A 21,100-nucleotide genomic window follows, 5' to 3' on the forward strand; every position below is an offset into this window, starting at 1 on the left:
CATGAAAAAGAACTGAAGACATAATAAAAATATTTGGTTGACTTATTTTGATATGTTTTCAGAATGCCAGTAAACAATTTGAAGTCTATTTTTTTCTCCAGTAGTTTAATTAAGTGTAGTACATATCAATTATACCATGATTTATAAAAATCCAGAATGCCACAATATAAATTCCTAAGGAAGTGTTATTATTATAAGATAATCTTTATGAACTCTACTCAACAAAATTACTTACTATGTAAATAAATATTCCTTTTACCTTTTTCTGTATCTTTAAGAGACTGCTTTGTTATTTTGGAGGCAGTATCTTTATGATCCCTCTTAATTAATTCTTCTGTTTCCTGTTTCTTCCAGTCATGCAGATAATCCAGTTCATCATCTAGGCTTTAAAAGAAATTCTACTTGGTTAGGGAAATGGCTTAGCAGTTAAGGCATTTGCCTGTGAAGCCAAAAGACCCAAGTTCGATTCCCCAGTACCCAAGTAAACCAAATGCACAAGGTGGGACATGTATCTGGAGTTTGTTTGCATTTGCTAGAGGCCCTGGTGTGCCCATTCTCTCTCTCGCCAATAAATGCTTTTTTAAAAAACAGTAATAATAAGAAACAAAAAAAAAAAACAGTAACAAAAATATTGGTAATAAAAGCCAGGTTTGTTGTCACACACCTATACACAGAGCCTTTGGGAAACCTGGGCTACATAGGGAGTTCCAGGCAACTTATAAGACTTTATCTTAAAAAAAAAAAAAAAAAAGCAAAATAAAAGAAAAAGAAAAAAAGGCTAACATTTATGTGTGTCAAATAAGCCAAGCACTATTCAAAATGGATTAACTCATTTAAAAGGCAATTTGTTTAAAAAAAATCAGCTCCCAAATATCATTACATTAATATTAGACATTTTCAGCACCATTGTCTTTTTCTCTAAAACTATCTCATCTTTTTTTTTTTTCAAGGTAGCGTCTTATCTGGGCATGGTGACACATGCCTTTAATTCCAGCACTTGGGAGGCAGAAGTAGAAGGATCACCCTGAGTATGAGACCACCCTGAGACTACATAGTGAATTCCAAGTCAGCCTGGGCTGGAATGAGACCCTACCTTATTATTATTTTTCTTTTCGAGGTAGGGTCTCGCTCTAGCCCAGGCTGACCTGGAATTCACTATGTAGTCTCAGGGTGGCCTCAAACTCACAGAGATCCTCCTATCTCTGCCTCCCAAATGCTGGGATTAAATGCATGTGCCACCATACCCAGCTCATCATCTCATTTTTTTATGTACATATATCTTTATGGCTTTACATTATTTCAAAATGCTTACTATTCCAATACCCATAGCATTTCTTCTGCTCCATGTTGGCATCATTAAATAATATTCAATTAAAATTTTAAGGGATGGAGAGATGTCTCAACACTTAAGGTGCTTGGCTATAATGCCTGACAACCTGGGTTGGATTCCCCAGTACCCATGTAAAGTCAGATGCACAAGGTGATGCATGCATCTCAAGTTTGCAGCAGCTAGAAGCCCTGTCACACCCATTCTCTGTTTCTCTCTTCTGTCTCTACTCATAAATAAATAAAAATAGGCTGGAGAAATGCTTAGCAGTTAAGGCGCATGCCTGAGAAGCCTAAGGACCCAGGTTAAATTCTCCAAGTCCCACACAAGCCAGATGCACATGGTGGCACCTGTGTCTGGAGTTCATTTGCAGTGGCTGCAAGCCCTGGCATGCCCATTCTCACTCACTCTCTCCTCCTAATAAATAAATAAAAACAAAGCTTTTAAAAAATAAATTAATAAAAATATTCTTTAAAAAACAAAAAGGCTGGAAGCCAGGTGTGGTGGTACATGCCTTTAATCCCAGCACTCAGGAGACAGAGATAGGAAGACTGCCATGAGTTTGAGGCCACCTTGAGACTACACAGTGAATTTCAGGTCAGTCTGGGCTTGAGTGAGACCCTACCTTGGAAAACCACACAAAAAGGGGGGGGGGGCTGGAGAGTGGCTCAGCAGTTAAGGTGCTTGACTGCAAAGCCTAGGGACTGGGGTTCAATATCCCAGTAGCCATGTAATGCCAGATGCACAAAGTGGCACATGTGCCTGAAGTATGCTGCAGTGGCTAGAGACCCTGGTGTGTCCATTTTATCTCATAAACAAATAGCAAAATATTTTTAAAAATTTAATTCACCTTAACATCTACTGTTTTTACCTACTGTAAATACTACCTCTTCAAAAGAAAACACCTCATTTACTTTAGCAATGTATGATCCATATTAAGTAGTCAGTCACTTCATTTTGAATCTGTCTCCCAGCTAATATACTTAGCTCACTACTAGATAAACATCAAGTTGAATTCTTGTTCTCAGTTCCTTTTTCATTTTTAGAGAAAGGGAAGATGGATGCTGCAGCTCAGTTGGTAGAGTGCTTGCCTAGCATGCATAAGGCCATTAAATCTGATCCCCAGCATTGCATGAACTAGGGTGTAGTGGCATATTGCTGTAATCTCAGCTCCTGAGAGGTAGAGGCAGGTCAGAAGTTCAAAGTCATCTTTGGCTACCTATTGAATTTGAAGCTAGCCCGCATTACATGAGACCCTGTCATAACCACCTGTGGCAGCTTGAAAGTAAAATGTTCCCCACAGCCTCATGTGCTTATGATTAAGTCTCAATTTCCAGTTGGTGGCAATTTGGGAGGTGGAACCCTGCTGGAGAGGTGTGTCACTGGAGATGGACCTTGAGGTTTATTAGTCCAGCTGTAAGTCCTATACTACTACTACCACCCAGAGATGTAAACTAATTTCCTACTTGTGTTATGCTTTCCCTGCCATGATGAAGCTTCCCCTTCAATCTGTAAGCCTGAAATGAACCCGTTACTCCCATATGCTGCTTCTGGTCAGGTGTTTTGTCCCAGCAATAAGATGCTAACTTCTATACCACCACACCACAGGGTGGGGAAGATAATGCAAGAGAACAAAGCTTCATTTGAATCCTAGAAGAATAACTAGAAAAAATTAGTCTCCTCAACTATTCAGCAGGCTCCAGGATACTTATATGTCCTTTCTAAGACAAGACACACAGAAAGAAATGTTCTGCCCTTTTCCTTTGCAGTTTCTGGTATAACTGAGGGGGCAATAACAGTAAGAATTCAGGATAAGCTGGGAATGATAGTACACACCTTTAATCCCAGCACTCGGGAGGCAGGGGTAGGAGGATCACTGTGAGTTCGAGGCCAGCCTGGAACTACAGAATAAGTTTCAGGTCAGCCTGGCCTAGAGTGAGATCCTACATCAAAAGTACAAAAAATTTTTTAAAAATGAATTCAGGATACATTACCAAGTCACATTTAAGTGTTTGAATGAACTGCAAAAAGGTGTTGTATAATGCTTTCTTTCATCTGAGTAACATCTTAATGATGAAACAACTTTATCTCCAGAGCAGTAGATATCCAAATAGTCTGTTAATAAAAGATTACATAATCATATCAGATGTTATCTTATTCTAGTTAAAAGACATAAAAGAATCATTGAATGATTTTCTATCTGTTCTATTAATGTGAGCTTACACAACAGATAGTTTGTATTTCTATCCCATTTTCTGATTACAAAATACTTTTCCATTATTATTTTACTTAACCCTTGCAATAACCATAAGTAAGCAGTCAGATGTTCTTAATTTAATTTTATCCTAAAGGGATAAGGACCAAAAATCCAGAATTGATGTGAATCAGTTTGTTACTTGGTAATCCAGAACATAGTTTGCTTTCTTCCTAATACAATGAGCCTCACTCAATGGTCTTCAAACATTTGTTTCAATAAATAACTGGCCTCTATTCAAATCCAGTGAAAAGTAAAACTTCTAAGACAAGAAATTTAGATGTAGTTATGATTTAAATAGGAGCTGTCCCCTTCAGGCACACATTTAAAGCATTTCATTCTCAGCAGGTTGGCACTACTTGGGAGGTTATGGAAACATTAGGAGGTAGAAGTTAGTGACAGAAAGAACACTGAGGATGGGTCTTTGGGGGTATCTTGTCCTTGGCTCCTTTCTGTCAGCCATGACGTGAACAAGCTCTTCTCTACTGTATGTTCCTCCACCAAAATGTTCTACACAAGAGCATGGAGCCAAACAACCATGAACTGAACCCTCTGAAACCATAAGTCAAAATAACCATTGTTCATTTAAATTTCTTTTCTCAAGTATTTGGTTACAGTGACACAAAAGCATATTACAGATGTTGTGTCAAATGAACTTTTCTCTAAAATTCATTATTACTAATCTCCATCACTCCCATATAAAGCCAGGCATGGCCATACATGCCTGTAAATCAAATGCTGAAGGGAGAAGAGACAGGATTGCTAAGGCTTAGTGATCATCCAGTCTAACCAAAAGACCATGGGAGTTCAAGGTTCATTCAGACTGTGTCAAGGAAGTAAGGCTGACGAACAATAGAAGAGGATATCTTAATACCTCCTCTGATCTCTGCAAGCATGCACACAGGGTGCACACATCTGCACACACAAGTGCATACCCCACACATAAAACATGCACACACCAAAAAATAAAATACACACACAATATTCTATTGGCTTACCTGGGGAGGTTAGAGAGCTCTTATATTTAGCCTGATCAAAATTTGAAAACTCATGCTAAGAAAAGAGAGAAAATAGTTTGCACACTGAGTGAGTTTATCTTGACTTTTCCCCCACAAATCTTAGTTTTATTCATAGGAAAACCAAACTAAAGTATTTCTATTAGTTCTAGCAGTTCAGGCAGTGGGGCAAAGCAAATGTGGCAAAATGTTATCAACTGAATCCAAGAGAAGGCTACAAGAATTCATAATATTGCATCTTCTTGTTGTTGCTCTTTAAGGCAGGGTTTTGCTCTATCCCAGGCTGACCTGGAATCGCTATCTAGTCTCAGAGTGGCCTCGAACTCACAGCAATCCTATCTCTACCTCCCGAGTGCTGGGATTAAATGCAAGTGCCACCATGCCTGGCAACTTTAAAAAATGGGAAATTACTTCAAAGTTAAGACTTTCAAAAAGAATTATATATGATTTCTGTGCATGTTTCACTTGTATTACTACAAGTAAAAGTTTAATAATTTCTATAGTGCCACAGTCTTGGGTGGTAACCTTGAGAAGTTTAGTGACTGAATATTTTCTGAAGAGAGATTGTCTTTTACGATAGTGACAGATCCTAAGGCTCCAATTCTGTTTCAGCAAAGCCCCATAAACTTGGGAAGGATGGCCTGTGCAGCTTCTGGCTTTCTGGCTCCCAGTGGCTTGGGAGGCCTGTGGACTCTGTGGAGGGGGCACCCCCAGAGTCCACAGGGCACCACCACAGAGCACCCGTGGCTCCCCACTTAACAACCAATCCCCCCAGCATTCTGACAGCACCCCAAGGGCAGCCTCCAAAGACATTCAAAGCCTCCCCAGGGCACTCACTCAGCCCCCCAGGGCACTCACAGACCACAGAGCACTTACAGTCATCCCAGGGCACTCACAGTCGTCCCCCCCCAGGGCACTCAGCCCCACAAGGCCACTCACAGCCCCCCAAGGACACTCACACTGCCCCCCAGGGCACCCACAACAGCCTCCCCATCACAAAGCCCCTGCCAGAACACTCACACAGCCCACCCAGGGTACTCACATAGTGCCCCCTCACTCACACAGGCCCCAAAGCATTCACAGTACCTCCAGGGCCCTCACACAGGCCCCCAGGGGACTCAAACAGCCCCCCCCCCAGGGCATTCACAGTCCCCCCCCAGGGCACTCACATAGCCCCCCCAGGCATTCACACAACCCCCCAAGCACTCACACAGACCCCCAAGGTACTCACACAGGCCCCCCAGGCACTCACACAGCCCCCCAGGCACCCACACAACCCCTCAGGGACTCATACAGGTCCCTCAGGCACCCACACAACCCCCCCAAGTACTCACACACAGCACCCCCAGGCACTCACACAACTGAGGCGGCGGCTTCCCGGCAGAACGGACCCCTGCGCAGCCCACCTGCGCCCTCACCTGAACAGAACAGCGTCCCGCGAGGCCGTATCGGCTTTTGAGTCGTTCCACTACGAGATCCTGCCCTGGCGGCTTGACGACCCTGGGCTCCATGACCGGCCGCTCGCCCCCGCCGTCTCCCAGGGAACCCAAGCGCGCTCAAACTCGCGTCGCGCGGGAGGGCGGCTCGTGCGGCTCGTGCGTCACGACGCAGCCCCACCCCCCGCCCCGGCAGCAGGGCTAGAAGGCGGGCTCACGCGGGGGAGGCTGGCTCTCATAGCAAAACCCAGCTCTGTCCTGGCATCGCAAGCCTCGCCCTCCTTAGGTGACTTACTGGCCCCGCCAGTAGCAGGAATAGCTTCTGCAGAAAGGAGGGGCCGAGCCAACCAGGGACACTGAAGATTGGAATCAGCCCGACCATCTGAGGAACTTCAGCAAGTGGACTTACTCAAACACACCTGTCTCTTCATCCAAAGAGGCCTTTCCCATCACACAGAAGAATCCAGAATCCAAGCTAGGCACATCAAGTGCAGAGGAGTGCATCCCCTGCCTGATTCCCCAGGCGGTGTAACTGATCTGAAACACAGATTCGGTAGAGTCTGAGGATCTCGACTTCCAGGACAACATAGGGAAACCCTGTCTCAAAAAAAAAAGGGGGGGGAAGGGGGGGGAGTTTAAGGTTAAAGGGTTAATGAAGTTGTAAAGCTGCTAGGACAGTACTAAAATAGAGACTTGGGAATGAAGTTCACATTCTTTGGTAATAACATTTTCCCAGAACTTGGGCCTGAAAAGAAACATCTGTTTAATAGGAAGCCACTGTATTCAACATATTCATATCCTGAAGACAGTACAGTTTAATATTAAAAGTTGTAGCCAGCCGAGCGTGGTGGCTTAGTGGTTAAGACGCACTCCGGAGGCAGAGGTAGGAGGAACGCCATGAGTTCCAGGCCACCGTGAGGCTACATAGTGAATTCCAAGTCAGCCTGGGCTAGAGTGAGACCCTACCTCGGGGAAAAAAAAAAAGGTGTAGCCAGGCGAGGTGGCACACGCCTTCTAACCCAGCACTCAGGAGGCAAAGGTAGGAAGATCGCCATGAGTCAGAGGCCAATAGTGAATTCCTGGTTAGCCTGGGGTACAGCGAAACCCCACTTTAACAAGAAAGGAGGGAGCCGGGTGTGGTGACGCACGCCTTTAATCCCAGCACTCGGGAGGCAGAGGTAGGAGGATTGCCATGAGTTCAAGGCCACCCTGAGATGACAGAGTTAATTCCAGGTCAGCCTGGGCCAGAGTGAGACTCTACCTCGAAAAACCAAAAAAAAAAAAGAGAGAGAGAGAGAGAAAGGAGGGGGGAAAGTTGTAATTTTCTCCTCAGCAAGGAAAATGGCCTTGTTCCTAGTTTGTTTTCCTTAACCCACATCCTTATGTTCTTCTTGCCCCTCATTTTGTATGTCACTTCAGCTGTAAATATGCCACTGTGGCCTCTTGCCAGAGGAGGTTTGTAGTCACTTCACTGTTTGACCCCAATAAAAGAGGTCTAGAGCTGTTGAGGTCTGGTTTTCTTTTTCATTCATATCGCCCCAGTTAGTTCTGATCCCAACTCAGATCTAACAAAGGTAAACTCTTTGAAAGGCTGTTCCTGTCCCCAGTACCTACAACAGAACATAGCACTAAGTAAGTACTTCAATCTTTATTGATCTACCAACCTAAAAACATGTTTTAAGCAAATGGACACTGATTTAATCCCTTTTCTAAACTGTGATTGTTAAGTGCATATATGGACTCCTAAATTTTCTGGATTTGTTGTTTTTTGGGAGTAGGGTCTTGCTTGTAGCCTAGGCTGAACTGGAATTCACTGAGTAGTCTCAGAGTGGTCTCAAACTCATGGCAATCCTTCTACCTTTGCCTCCCAAGTGCTGGGATTAAAGGTGTGTGCCACCATGCCTTGCTCTGGATTATTTTTAAAGTTCTAAAATGCCCAAATTTTAGAGAACAGATACTGTTGCAAGAAGACAGCCAGAAAAGTTGGTATGTTAAAAAAAAACCTTTTGTCATGAATTATTAAAATGTATTATGAACTAAGGTAATTCATTAAAGTAATGTTTAAGCAGATTTTTATGAGCATAAAAAATCAACAGTTTGAAGCACAAATGCATATCAATGTGGATTTACATTAGGGACTAAATAGCAAACCAGTGTTCTTTCCTCTAATGTGACACAAAGATATTCTTCTCAATGCCTCATGTCACCTTTTTTTTTTTTAAGAGGGAGCAAAGACAGAGAGAATTGGCACATCAGGGTCTCAGCCACTGAAATCAAACTCCAGATTCTTGTAACCTTGTGCTTACCTCACCTTGTGTGTCTAGCTTACAGGGGATCTGGAGAGTCAAACATAGGTCCTTAGGCTTCGTAGGCAAGCGTCTTAACCACTAAGCCATCTCTCCAGCCCTCAAGTCACTTTTAAACACCTTTGTAATAACATGAATACTAGAAAAGTCAGTTTAATGTCATTTTGTCAAATTTTGGGTTAATTCATAACTTTAATGATTTAGGATAGTTTTAAAATAGGCTAAATATCTCTTAAAAAGCATTTGACGCTTGATGTGGTGGCATGTACTTGTAATCATAGCAACTGGGAAGCAGAGGCAGGAGGATAAATGAAAGCTAGCTCCTTTGGGGCAGTTTTAGTTAGACATTGAGGGCCAGACAGAATCAAGAGATGCCATCTCACCCTGACAACCTAATGGCACGCTAGGAATTCGTGTCTGTTCAAGACTGATCTACAGTGCCCCCTGCTGCCCACTATATGATGTGCTCACCTAGAGTCCCCAATGGGCTGTCCCAAGTCTCCAAACCTACAAACCAATCAGCTCTTCCCATTGACTATAAAAGCTGCTGTCTTCTTCCCATGCCCTGCTCATCTTAGCTCTGCTCCTGTCAGTTCTGCGTAACATTCTTCGCTTAGGCCACAGGGAGTTTGGCTTCTTCCTCACCGAGCTTGACTGGGTGGAGGTGAGGGGGCACAAAACAGTTTCTTAGATTTCTGCTTGCCTCTGCTTTATAGTTTGAGGTAACGTCTCACTTTGGTTGTATGCATGATTTTCCTCTTTTCTCCGAATCTAGCATGTGTGTATTTTTCCCTGACTCTAGGTCTACCACATGGGTGCTCTAATTCCAGGCCTGCTACCTTAAACTCAGGGTAACCCTGAATAGAACTCTCTTCATTACTCATTTCTCCTCTGAATTTCTTGGTCTCTGCTTTGATATTTTCCCTCTTCATCTTCCTTGAGCCTCACCATATGCCCTCTGAACTTCCTTCCATAGAGAAGCACATAGGAGATGCCATTTGTGTTCCATCTAAATCTTACACAAGCTTCTAAATTCTACCCTCCACGTGCTTGTGGCTGTACTCATCTTTCCTTGAAAGCCTCAATTTCTTTTAGATGAGCTTTGTAAGTTATCCTCTGCATGCTTGTGGCTTTACTCATCCTTCCTTAAAAACCTTCAATTTCTCTTAAATGAACCTTATGAATTATACAATGTTTTCCAACTAAGTGCATGTTTCCTACTTACCATGTTTATGGACTGTTCCACCCTTTCTTCCTATATCCCAATCTCCCTTAAAATAAACCCCACAATTTATGATTTCTCCCTAATTGTAATACATAATTTATCCTTCTTTGTGAGAGATCATATCAAAAACCGTGACATTGGGGGCTGGGAAGATGGCTCAGCAGTTAAAGGCATTTGCTTGCAAAGTCTGCTGGCCCCAGAACCCATGTAAAGCCAGATGCACAAATGGCACAAGCATCTGGCATGTTTACAAAGGCAAGCGTGCGCGTGCACGCGTGCGCTCCCCCTCCCTCTCTCACACACACACGAGAGAAATAAATATTATTAAAATAAAATCATGGCATTAACTCTCTCAGTTGAGAAGTTATAACACTTTTACAATCAACTTCTATTACACATGTTTTCCAGAAAAGAAGCTTGTTCTAAATACTACATGTGCATGCATATATGAGTCAGGTTTATTTCAGATACCTGGTTTTACAGACAAATGGATTCAGTGGTAGTATTCCATCATTTATGCAAACTACTTATAACATTTCTTGCCTTCACCTGACTGATGATTGAACAGGTATCATAGGCTAAGGAACATCCCTTTCCTTAGTTGAACACATAATATGAAACGTAGAGGGGAGGGGTGGAATACTTGGGGGTGGAAAGATTTAAGATGGGAGGGGAGGTATCCAATACTAAAGATTTAAGAAAAAGCCAGGACACCTACTTGTTAGCTAATTTAAAAATGTAATTAAGAGTTTGAGCCAATGTACTCTACATAGATGAAGCTATTCCCATAAGCCGTAAGGCAAATCAAAAATTTTAGTGCCAGAGGTCAGATAACTTTGAGTTGTTGGCAAGGAAGGCCACAGAGGCCCCCTACAACCATAGGATATTGCCACTGCTCTTGGTTGCACAGCAAATCTAGATGTAAAGTCCCTACTGTTGAAGACATCTCATGCTTTGGTTGTGAGACATAGCTTCCCACCTGCTGGCTAGCTTTAGCAGCACTGCAGGGAGGTGTTATACAGGCTGCTGGGGTAGAAGTGTCAACGTTCTTACCCAGCTGTGGACCCTGTGAGCTCCACAACCAACTTGTTAGGCAAGATGTGCCCAGTAGTACAATAGTTGCATGACTGTTATGGGAGCAACCAACTTTCTGACTAGACTTGAAGCCCACTCTACAGAAATTCATGCCTGGTACTATAAAGTGGCCAAAAACCATTAGTTAAGGAGGTCCTAGCATGGGAACCAACTACAGTTGTTATGCTAAATGGACATGTTGTCAAACTGCTCTCTAAATATTTATGCTTATAATCAGATTAGTGCAGATCTCAGCCTGGATTACAGAAGTTTCTTGTGAAATGGTCAGAGGCTGTCACAGGATTTTTTCCTGGGGAGATCCAAACACACATCCATTCACCCCAGATAGGGTTCAGATGACAGACCAAAGTACAACCGCACCAAAACCAGTTTTGTGAACCAATGAGTTTATTTGGGTTACTTAGAGCAGGGTGAGGGGTTGCATACAGGAGCATGGATGACTCAAAGGCAGCTACATCAACCAAGTGCAGGTGTTGACTCACAGAAGCTGCCTATCTCCAGTACACTGCACAACTAGCAGGCATCTCAGCTAGTATGAGTCTATCCAAACAGGTGTTACCTTTTACGTAACCTTAGGCCAGACTTAGTGACCTTGACTCCGACTCCCTCCACCTCTCAGGAGGGCCTCAACAGTTCTTTATTGCTCCTATATTCTGGGGGAGTGACCATTTGACCCTTTAGGTGTCAGTTCTCTCAGACTTGTTGACCTTGTCTTTCTCTACTCTTCAGGAGGAAGTATTTCAATTCAGAGGAATTTGCTATACAACAGTTAGTGCAGAGATGCATAACTGGAGAAAATGGTAAGTGACTTCTGAGTACTCAGCCCTAAAGAGATACATTTCTATCATCCCCTCCAAGGCTCAGGAACAAGGAAGAAGGAAGTAAAACATTCCCCCCCCCCCCAAAAAAAAAAAAACTGTTGAGAGAGGAGGATTGGAAGGACAACTATGTAATGCTGTCTTCTGGACACAACATGGCCACTGCCCTATGAACTCACAGCAGCTATGACTTCCTGCACAAGACTGAGTCAGCTGATATTCCATCATCCATGGTGAGCGCACACAGCACACCATTCCTCCCAGAAGAGCTACTGGCAGGTAATGGTTGCTAGGGGAGACAGGGTCAGGTTTTTCAGTGAAGTAACTATTGGTAAATTGTCCATACACCAGTAAGTAATCCCCCATGATCATGAAAACAACCCTACCAATTCAGAGGGTTACTCAAACAAAAAGAACATGACAAGACGGGAGTAGTCAATCAGGGTTTTGCTGGGAGTGGAATAAGAGAGTAATGAGAGATGAATATGACCAAAATATATAAATGTATAAAATTGTCAAAAATAATATATAATTTTTTAGTTTAAATAAAAGTACCCTGTGTGAGTAGATAACACTGCTCCCAGAAGCCATCAGTTATGAGGAAATCGCAGTGTTAGAGGTGGGTAACTTCCCAGTGAGTTATTGGTCAGAGGTGAGACCCCCAAAACAAGCTATTGTCACTGCTCTTGACTGCTTGTCAGAACTAGATGTTAAGAACATCACGTGCTTGATGTAGTACACAAACCAAACTCAAACTGATCTAGAAGCTTCCTCCTTGCTATCAAGCTTTCATAATATTGAAAGGTGCTATGTGGGATACTAGGGAAGAAAAGTCAAGAAAGTCTTCCCAATAGTGGACACTGCATGCTGCATAACTATAACATGATCTCTTTTCTGGGGAGATGCCCTACAAGAAGTGCTTACTCCCCACGGGAAGAGCAACCACAACAGAAAAAAGTTTGATTTCACTGAAGTTCAACTCAGCGAGGCAAGGAGTTTACAGATCATGGGCAAGGGCTTATTTACCTTACAAAACACGGGAAAAATAGTAAACTAATCAGGCTATATCAAGTAGTTTTTCCCAGAAGAGTAACTGTAGTGGGATGAGGGTGGTGGGATGATGTAATGTCAAGTAGGACTATATCCAGAAGGGTTCTATAAAGCCTAAACTCCTTTTTAAAAGTGCCTAACAATTAAAGGCATTTTGTTTGTCATCTGTTATAATTGGAATGTCACTGTAGCTCAGTGAAGTTTGGTGTAAGTAAAATACTCTGAAAAATACTAAAGTACCTAATAAACAGACAAGACACAACCCTTGAGATGAAAGATTTTCCTTAGTGTGCAGGTAATCCTTCTTATATACCTCAAGCATCCAATATCTAGCCATGCAAATTGATTACCTGTAGCATAGTACTGGAAAGCAGAATAGCATCAACAACTTAATTTTGTGGACATTACCTTTATTTGTAATCCACTACTGTGTTTTGTTTTAGATCTTTTGTTTTAAGTATGTTTTCTGCTCTAGAGATATATTAACTAACAAAACATTTTCCTCCTTTCATATACGCATGTTATAGCAATGTGAGCAATATTTCCTACGATACTTCAATCCGAATATTTTCAGATGTTTGTATAAAATGAAATTTCAAGTTCACTTATGATTGTATATGAACCAAGAAGGAGCCCATTTATTTATTAATAAAAAAAATTTAATAGTCAAATGTAGAGGAAAAAATAAAAAAAAAAAAAACCACTGGGAAACATTATAAAAAAAAAGGGAAAAAGACTACTTACAGGAGTGTGGAGACCCCAAAGCAGATGTAGTATCAAAAAGTCGTAAGCATTGCTAATAATCTCCACATATCTGTACAAATGGAACTCCTTGTCCCTTTATCTTCCTCTCTCTACATGCTTCTTCCCTAATTGGGAGCACATGTGTCATTAAATACAGCTGACACAGGGAACGCCCACCTTAGATCACAGGTGAGGGGCTTAATGTCTCATCTCTCCATGGCCCTCTTTCTATGAGGGAAAATCAACAGGCTAAAGAATAAGTGAGAATTGAATTCTCAGCCCTATATGGGATGCCTATATCACCCTATCCCTCCCCCACTCCAAGGTTGTAGGAACATTTTTGGAAGACAGGAATGATAAGAATGTAAAGACCACATGATGGGGAGGATTGCAGAAGAATACTGTCTTCCTGATGTGGTGTGGTTGTTGAACTCATAGACTGACAGCAGCTGTGGCTATCTGCACAAAACTGGGCTCAGCATTCTATCAACAGATGGTAAAGAGATGCATGAGGTCCTTATCCCTCCCTGAGAAGTAATGCGGCAGTTAACAGTTACTGGAGGTGAAGACAACAACTTCTTCAGTGGTGTAGCCACTGGATAAGCTCAAGTTGCTCATAAAAATATCTTCTGCCCATGATGATACAAGCAACCTAACACACACACACACACACACACACACACACAAAGACATCAAAGTAGATGAGGGACTAGTTGGAAGAACTGGTTCTGCAGGGGAAAGATTAAGCAATGGCTACATATAATCATTAAAACATGATATGCATATATAAAGTTGTCAAAAATAAGGGCTGGAGAGATGGCTAAGCAGTTAAGCACTTGCCTGTGAAGCCTAAGGACCCCGGTTCGAGGCTCAATTCCCCAGGACCCACATTAGCCACATGCACAAGGGGGTGCATGCATCTGGTGTTTGTCTGCAGTGGCTGGAAGCCCTGGCACACCCATTCTCTGTCTCTCTCTCTGCCTCTTTCACTCTAAATTTCTCTCATATAAATAAACAAACAAAAAAATTTAAAAAAATTAGAAACATCCCTTTCCTTTAGCTATTAGCCTAACTTTTGATAAAGCCATTTCCAAGTACATTTTCAGTTGTATCCAACTCATGAGAATTATGTAGCAGTTTGAATTTATAGTACTGACCTTTAATTGTTCTCACTTTACATCTATCCAGCAATAAAATGAACAAACAACTTAGATGCACAAGTAATGAACTGTTTAAATGTCATAACTGTTATCAATTGCCACTTTATTTCTGCTACAAAATTCACCAGAAAAGTGTACTGCAACAATCTAATATAAAGCAAATCTTTAACCAACCAAAGAACATGGTATAGACCTTTTAAAAATAGTCATACTTTATCACAGTAACTGGAAAAAACTTCAATTCTATAATCAAGACCAAGCTGCTGAAGTTTCTGAGGTAGTAGAGATAGGACATGGGGGCTGGGAGAAAGGGAGGGGAGGGAGGGAAAAAGAAGGAGGGAAGAAGCTAAAGAAGCTAGAGAAGGAAATAATCAACTTGTTTAAAATGTAAAAATACCTTAAAAAGGACACAAGAAGCTACATATTTTTAAGAAAAGGCAGTATTCTACTTCAAAGTTAATTTGCAACTATACAGGAGGCATAAAGATTACAGAAGAGCACTTTGGTTAACTCTACTTCTGTGGCTCTACTCATAAATGAATATGCATAAATGAGCACATGAATAGGTAAGATTACCATATACATATATATATATTTCAGATCTAAAATAAAATTATCTGGTTTATGGTCCCTTTATTCAAATGGAAAATATCCATGCAGGAATCCAAGTATCTTAAGAATTAAAATAAAATTGCATATATCATAATCCTTCAATAGTCTGGGATGGTCTATTGCTTTTAACAAAATAAGTATTATTAATTCTAATACAGATATGTCAGGAGTACATAAACACAAGTACACCTGAAATACACCAGTGTTTAAACTTTTATTTCACACCATGCAAGGTCAATTATAACACATTAAAAAGTGACAACAGCTATAAGCTGCAATTTTACATTTATACATTGGAAATGTCCATTTTCAAAAGCTGAACATAACTGCCATATTTTAACAGCCAAGCTCCCATTCAACTGTTAATATAGAAAATTTACTATGTAAAATGATTTTATAGCTGTCCACATTCGGTGATGATAATTCTCCGACTAACAGACCCTTTAGGAGAACCAAATGATTCAATTCTTTTCACAGTATCCATGCCATCCTTAACAAATCCAAATACTACATGCTTACAGTCCAAATGTTCTGCTTTCTTCAGTGTTATAAAAAATTGAGAATTATTGGTATTTGGGCCCCGATTGGCCATAGACAGTAAGCCAGGACCAGTATGTTTCACATTAAAGTTTTCATCTTCAAATTTCTCTCCGTAAATGGACTGTCCTCCTGTTCCATCATGTTTGGTGATATCTCCTCCCTGGGGTTAGAGGAAAGATATCAATTAATGGGAAGGAATTACTGAGTCAAACATTACAATACATACAAAAAAATCATCATTATCAGATAAATCCCAAATGCTCATTCTTAATGACATTTGGTAATAAACAAAAATACTTTTTAACTGTTTTATTTTTATTTATTTAAGAGTGACAGACAGAGAGAGCAAGAGGCAGATAGAGCGAGAATGGGTGCAACAGGGCTTCCAGCCACAGCAAATGAACTCCAGACATGTGCTCCCCCTTGTGCATCTGGCTAACATGGGTCCTGGGGAACTGAGCCTTAAACCAAGGTCCTTAGGCTTCACAGGCAAGCACTTAATGGCTAAGCCATCTCTCCAGCCTCAAAATACATATTTTTGAAAGAAAATAAAACAAAATGGCCTTTCCCTCTCATTCTTAGCTTCTAGCAATTATCATGTATTAGAAATTTGGACTCTTTCAGTCTGAACATTTTGAGCAGAAGTAGAATATGATGCCAACTAGTATATGGGAAAGCTTGAAAAAAAAAAATCTTTAAAAAACTACAGGATTAGGTCAAGAAGCACTTCCAAAGTTTCAACTTTGATATACAGTCATACTTACTTGGCAAAAATTTTCTGGAATTACTCGGTGAAAAATAGAGTTCTTGAAACCAAAGCCCTTCTCTCCAGTGCACAGTACTCTGAAGTTCTCAGCAGTTTGAGGAACAATATTTGAAAACAATTCCATGGTAATACGTCCTAGAGGTTCACCATCCGCACAAACATCAAAAAAAACCACAGGATTGGTCTCCTTTGATAACTCTGCTGCAAGTGATACTTGTTCCTTCTGTAGTTTTAATAAATTCTGTTGACATTCTTCAAACTTTTTCTTAAAACACTCAGCCATCTCTTTTGTTTTAAATCTCACTGCAAGCTGTTCTACTTTTGCTTCTCCATCTGTTGAAGAAAAAAAAAAAGGTGGACTTGATATTAGAATAACTTATAAATTGTTCAGTTGGTGGCAGATTTTAGAAAAAGTGAATAAAAAAGTAACATGGGAAGGGAGACACTCACCAGCATAATCTGAGGCAGTCCAAACTAAAGCATTATTTGAAACATTTAAGGGTTTTAATTCCATTGTTTTGGTAATAACATGGTTTGCACACACTTTAAAGACCTGGTCTCTTCTCATTAGGATCCGGTAATAATTCTTTATTGTATGCCAAAGAATCTTTATGTCTCCAACACCTCGCTCCTTCCACTGACTGACATCTCGATCCCATCTATAAAGTTTGGCTCTTTCTTTAAACAAAATTTCTTCATCTTCTTCTCCAGATTTTACTTCTACCTATGATAACAGATGAGATTATTTATAAACTGGTGCTCATAACAAATTCCGTAACAAACTGGGCATGGTGGCGCACGCCTTTAATCCCAGAGGCAGAGGTAGGAGGATCGCCATGAGTTCAAGGCCATCCTGAGACTACATAGTGAATTCTAGGTCAGCCTGAGCTTGAGTGAGACCCTACCTTGGAAAACCAAAAAATAAAAATTAAAAATAAAAAAATAATAAAAAATTCCGTAACAAATGGCAACAACCCAAATTCCACATTAACAGATTTTGCAGTATCAGTGTAACTAATATACTAGGACTAGAATTTGATTAAGCAATCATTAAACATTATGAAGTATTCACTTTCCTTGTTGAAGTAAAATGCCTTTCTTTAAAGGCCTAAGGAGGTTTCAAAAGTACTCGTTCTTGCCAGGTATTACAGTGCATGCCTGTAATCTGTAATCCTAGCACTTGTCAGGGAGGGATACAAGCAGAAGGATCAGAAGTTTAGAACCAGCCTGGGCTACATGAAAACCTGTTTCTAAAACCAAACAACTGGAAAAGAAAAAAAAGTGCTTGGATTTGTACAGTGTAACGGCTTAAGCCTGTTTGAGAAGATGAGGCAAGAGAATTGTGACAAGTCTGAGGACAGACTGGGATACACAGTGAATTGCAGGCCAGGCGCAAATACTTCCTTCCATACCACCCCCAGAAAGTGCTGGTTCTTGAATATTAACTACTGATTGAGACTGAAAAAAACAAGATGATATGAAGTTTGGCTAAACATTTTTTTCCAAAAATTGTAAAGGTTACTTTTAAAATAATTATTTCTTTGCATGATTGTGTCACAGAATGTGTGGAGATCAGAGAGACAACCTTGATGTATCTTTTTTCCACCTGCTTTGAGGCAGGGTTTTCTTGTTGCAAACTGACTCTGGCCTTCCAGCAGTGTCAAGTTTTTACATAGGTACTGAGGAATTGAAGTTGGTCTGGCAAGCTTTGCAAGAAAGTGCTTTTAACCTCTAAGCAATCTCCCCAGCCCTGAAGGTTACTTTTTATTGAAAAGACTTTGGCAAGTATAAGAAATATTCTGACTCCAGAACTGTTAGGAAAACAAACATGATATTCTAATGCCATATGTAAAATATTTGTTTCTTCCCAACAACTATGTAAAATTAACCAAGCAACATTTACATAAAAAGCTAAGGGAGCAGGGTATGCATGCCTTTAATCCCAGCACTCAGGAGGCAGAGGTAGGAGGATCACCATGAGTTCAAGGCTACCCTGAGACTACATAGTGAATTGCAGGTCAGCCTGAGCTAGAGTGAGACCCTACCGCAAAAAAAAAAAAAAAAAAAAACCCTCAAGACAAAGTCGAAGTCAAGTATACGTTGAATGTTACAGTGCTTAACTAATATAAACAAGACCCTAGATTCAATTTCCTGCACCACCCACCAAAAAATTTAAGAGAATTTGTACTTTAAAAGGTTTAATTGTTTTAGGAAAATTTAAGAAATGGATTATGAAATACAGATATTCTAGAAAAAATACAAGTAATAGTGTCTGAAAAAATCAAGTCAGCATAAAATTTAAACTAAAACATGGGAAATAGTGCTCACTTTGACAGCATATATATAACAACAGGAACAATACAGAGAAGATTAGCATGGTTCCTACATAAGGACTACATGGAAATTCGTGAAGCATTCCATAGTTTAAAGAAAATTGAAAATAACTACTAGTAAAAATTTTAAGGCTGGAAAGATGGCTTAGCAGTTAAGGTATTTGCCTGCAAAGCCTAACGACCCAGGTTCAATAACCAAGGAACAACATAAGCAGTGGCTATAGGCCCTAGCATTCCCATTCTGTTTCTCTCTCTCCACTTGCAAATGAATAAATATTTTTTTAAAAATTTTACTTATTCCCATTTACCTCTGGTAGTGAGACTATTGGTTCAAAGTGGATATCTTCATTATGAACTACTTCTTCATCACTGCCATCTTCCTCTTCACCACTTTTACTGGCTGACTGTGTTCCAAACACAGTTGCTCCAGTATTTGCCCACTGGAAATTCTTATCTAATGAACAAATTAGTATATGTAAGCATACAATCTGATTTTTGTCATTTTTTTAATGACAGAGAGGGGGGGGGAGAGAATTGGCAAACCAGGGCCTCTAGCCATTGAAATCGAACTCCAGATGCATGTGCCATCTTGTGTGCATATGTGACCTTGCACACATGTGTCACTGTGTGTCTCACTTACATGGGACCTGAAGAGTTGAATATGAGTCCTTAAGCTTCACAGCCAAGCATCTCAACTGCTACATCATCTCTCCAGCCCAAATTCTAATTTTTTTTTTTTAAGGTAGGGTTTCACTCTAGTCTAGGCTGACCCGGAATTCACTATGAAGACTCAGGGTGGCCTCAAACTCCCAGTGATCCTCCTACCTCTGCCTCCCAAGTGTTGGGTCTAAATATGTGTGCCACAATGACCAGCCCAAATTCTAATTTTTTATAAAGCTTATTCCACTCTTACATTACTTATTCAGTGTATATCATTTCAGTAAAGCGCTAAATAGATCTTAATTTTTTATTATACCTTATTTTATTATTTATTTATTTGACAGAGAGAGAGAGAAAAGAGGAGGCAGAAAGAGGAAGAGAAAATAGGCGTACCAGGGCCTCCAGCCACAGCGTGAATTCCAAATGCATGCGCCCCCTAGTGCATCTGGCTTACATGGGTCCTGGGGAATAGAATCAAGGTCCTTGGGCTTTGCAGGCAAATGTTTTAACCACTAGGCCATCTCTCCAGCCCATCCTTAATGTTTTTTTTAATAAGATATTTTATTTATTTATTGGAGAGACAGAGAAAGAAAGAGGCAGATAGAAAAGGCATACCAGGACCTCTAGCCACTGAAAATCCAATTCTAGATACCTGCACCACCTTGTTAATCTGGCTTTATGTGGGTACTGCAGAATTAAACATGGGACCTTTAGCTTTGCAGACAAATGCCTTAACTGCTAAGCTATCTCTCCAGCCCATATTTAAATTTCTTAATGCAATTTCAACTCCTATATATGAATCAAAACTGATTACAATGGATTTTTTTAGGGTCAAAATTAGTTTTAGCAGACACAAACATAGGAAAACAAGTATAAGAAAGAAAATAAGATAAAATATTTTGAAGCTAAGTTTTACAAAGACAAAATGATAGAACCAAAAGCTATTTTTTTGGAAAGGCACACACTACAGGCATACCACTCTGAACACGCCCAATCTTATTCAAAAAGGTAAGGACTACTAAAAAAAAAAGAAAAAAAAAGGTCCTTCAAATCTTAAAAACAAAATCACATTGAAACAAAAGTTTAAAAGTTTGGTATCACAAAGGGGAAAGTGGGGGGGGATTACCAATATTTTTTTATAATCATGGAAAATGCTAATAAAAATTTAAAAAAATTTTTGGTATCAGTGAAGCCATAAATTTTCTAATGTACAATCATTTCTGAAAAATGTTGCAGCTGGGGAGGTGGCTTGGTGGTTAAAGGTGCTTGCATACAAAAACAACCTACTTAAGTCCAAACCTCGGCAGCATCCACATAAAGCCAGAAGTAGAGTTGCACATGTATTTGTGATCCCAATGCCCTAGGACAATGGGAGGCAGAGCCAGAATAAGCTTAAGCTCATGGGCCACAGCTAAATTGGCATACATTTGCAGTGTCAAAAGACCTCTCATATTATGACTAAATATAAAGACCTTAAGCTGATAAGCTTGAAACAATAATAAACCACCATTTCTATAAAAAGACTAGTTAATAGAAATGTTACCAAAATGCGGCAGGAGAGATGGCTTAGCAGTTAAGGCACTTCCCTGCCCCATTTTGCTTTTAGGAATAAACCAAAGTTAAAAAAGAATATGGGCTGAAGAGATGGATCAGCAGTTAAGGCACTTGCCAGCAATGCCTAATGACCCAGTTTTGATTCTCCAGTACCCACATAAAGCCAGATACACAAAGTGATGCATGCATCTGGAGTTTATCTGT

At 40.4% G+C, this 21,100-nt stretch overlaps 2 protein-coding genes and 1 non-coding gene across 9 annotated transcripts in view; 1 reads left to right on the plus strand and 2 right to left on the minus strand.

The window, feature by feature from the left end:
* Window positions 1-6,148, minus strand: part of Ccdc138 (coiled-coil domain containing 138) — a 151,770-nt gene extending 145,622 nt beyond the window's left edge. For all 6 annotated transcript variants that reach the window (XM_045148509.1, XM_045148511.1, XM_045148508.1 and 3 more), the window contains exons 1-4: window positions 6,016-6,148; window positions 4,580-4,634; window positions 3,322-3,442; window positions 260-384 (exon numbers count right to left, since the gene is read on the minus strand). In XM_045148509.1, the coding sequence (XP_045004444.1) occupies window positions 260-384; window positions 3,322-3,442; window positions 4,580-4,634; window positions 6,016-6,108 (394 nt within the window). In that variant the 5' untranslated portion in view covers window positions 6,109-6,148. The remainder of the gene's footprint in view (window positions 1-259; window positions 385-3,321; window positions 3,443-4,579; window positions 4,635-6,015) is intronic.
* Window positions 6,149-14,517: 8,369 nt separating this feature from the next.
* Ranbp2 (RAN binding protein 2) overlaps window positions 14,518-21,100 on the minus strand; it is an 84,100-nt gene continuing 77,517 nt past the window's right edge. For both annotated transcript variants that reach the window (XM_004651804.2, XM_045147677.1), the window contains exons 26-29: window positions 18,991-19,136; window positions 16,800-17,073; window positions 16,348-16,682; window positions 14,518-15,743 (exon numbers count right to left, since the gene is read on the minus strand). In XM_004651804.2, coding sequence (XP_004651861.2) covers window positions 15,438-15,743; window positions 16,348-16,682; window positions 16,800-17,073; window positions 18,991-19,136 — 1,061 coding nt within the window. In that variant the 3' untranslated portion in view covers window positions 14,518-15,437. The remainder of the gene's footprint in view (window positions 15,744-16,347; window positions 16,683-16,799; window positions 17,074-18,990; window positions 19,137-21,100) is intronic.
* Window positions 18,670-18,776, plus strand: LOC123460452. Its single transcript, XR_006637012.1, has one exon. It is a non-coding gene; the product is annotated as a U6 spliceosomal RNA (small nuclear RNA).

This window comes from Jaculus jaculus, chromosome 4 (genome assembly GCF_020740685.1).
Source record: "Jaculus jaculus isolate mJacJac1 chromosome 4, mJacJac1.mat.Y.cur, whole genome shotgun sequence".
In the NCBI taxonomy this organism is placed as follows: domain Eukaryota; kingdom Metazoa; phylum Chordata; class Mammalia; order Rodentia; family Dipodidae; genus Jaculus; species Jaculus jaculus.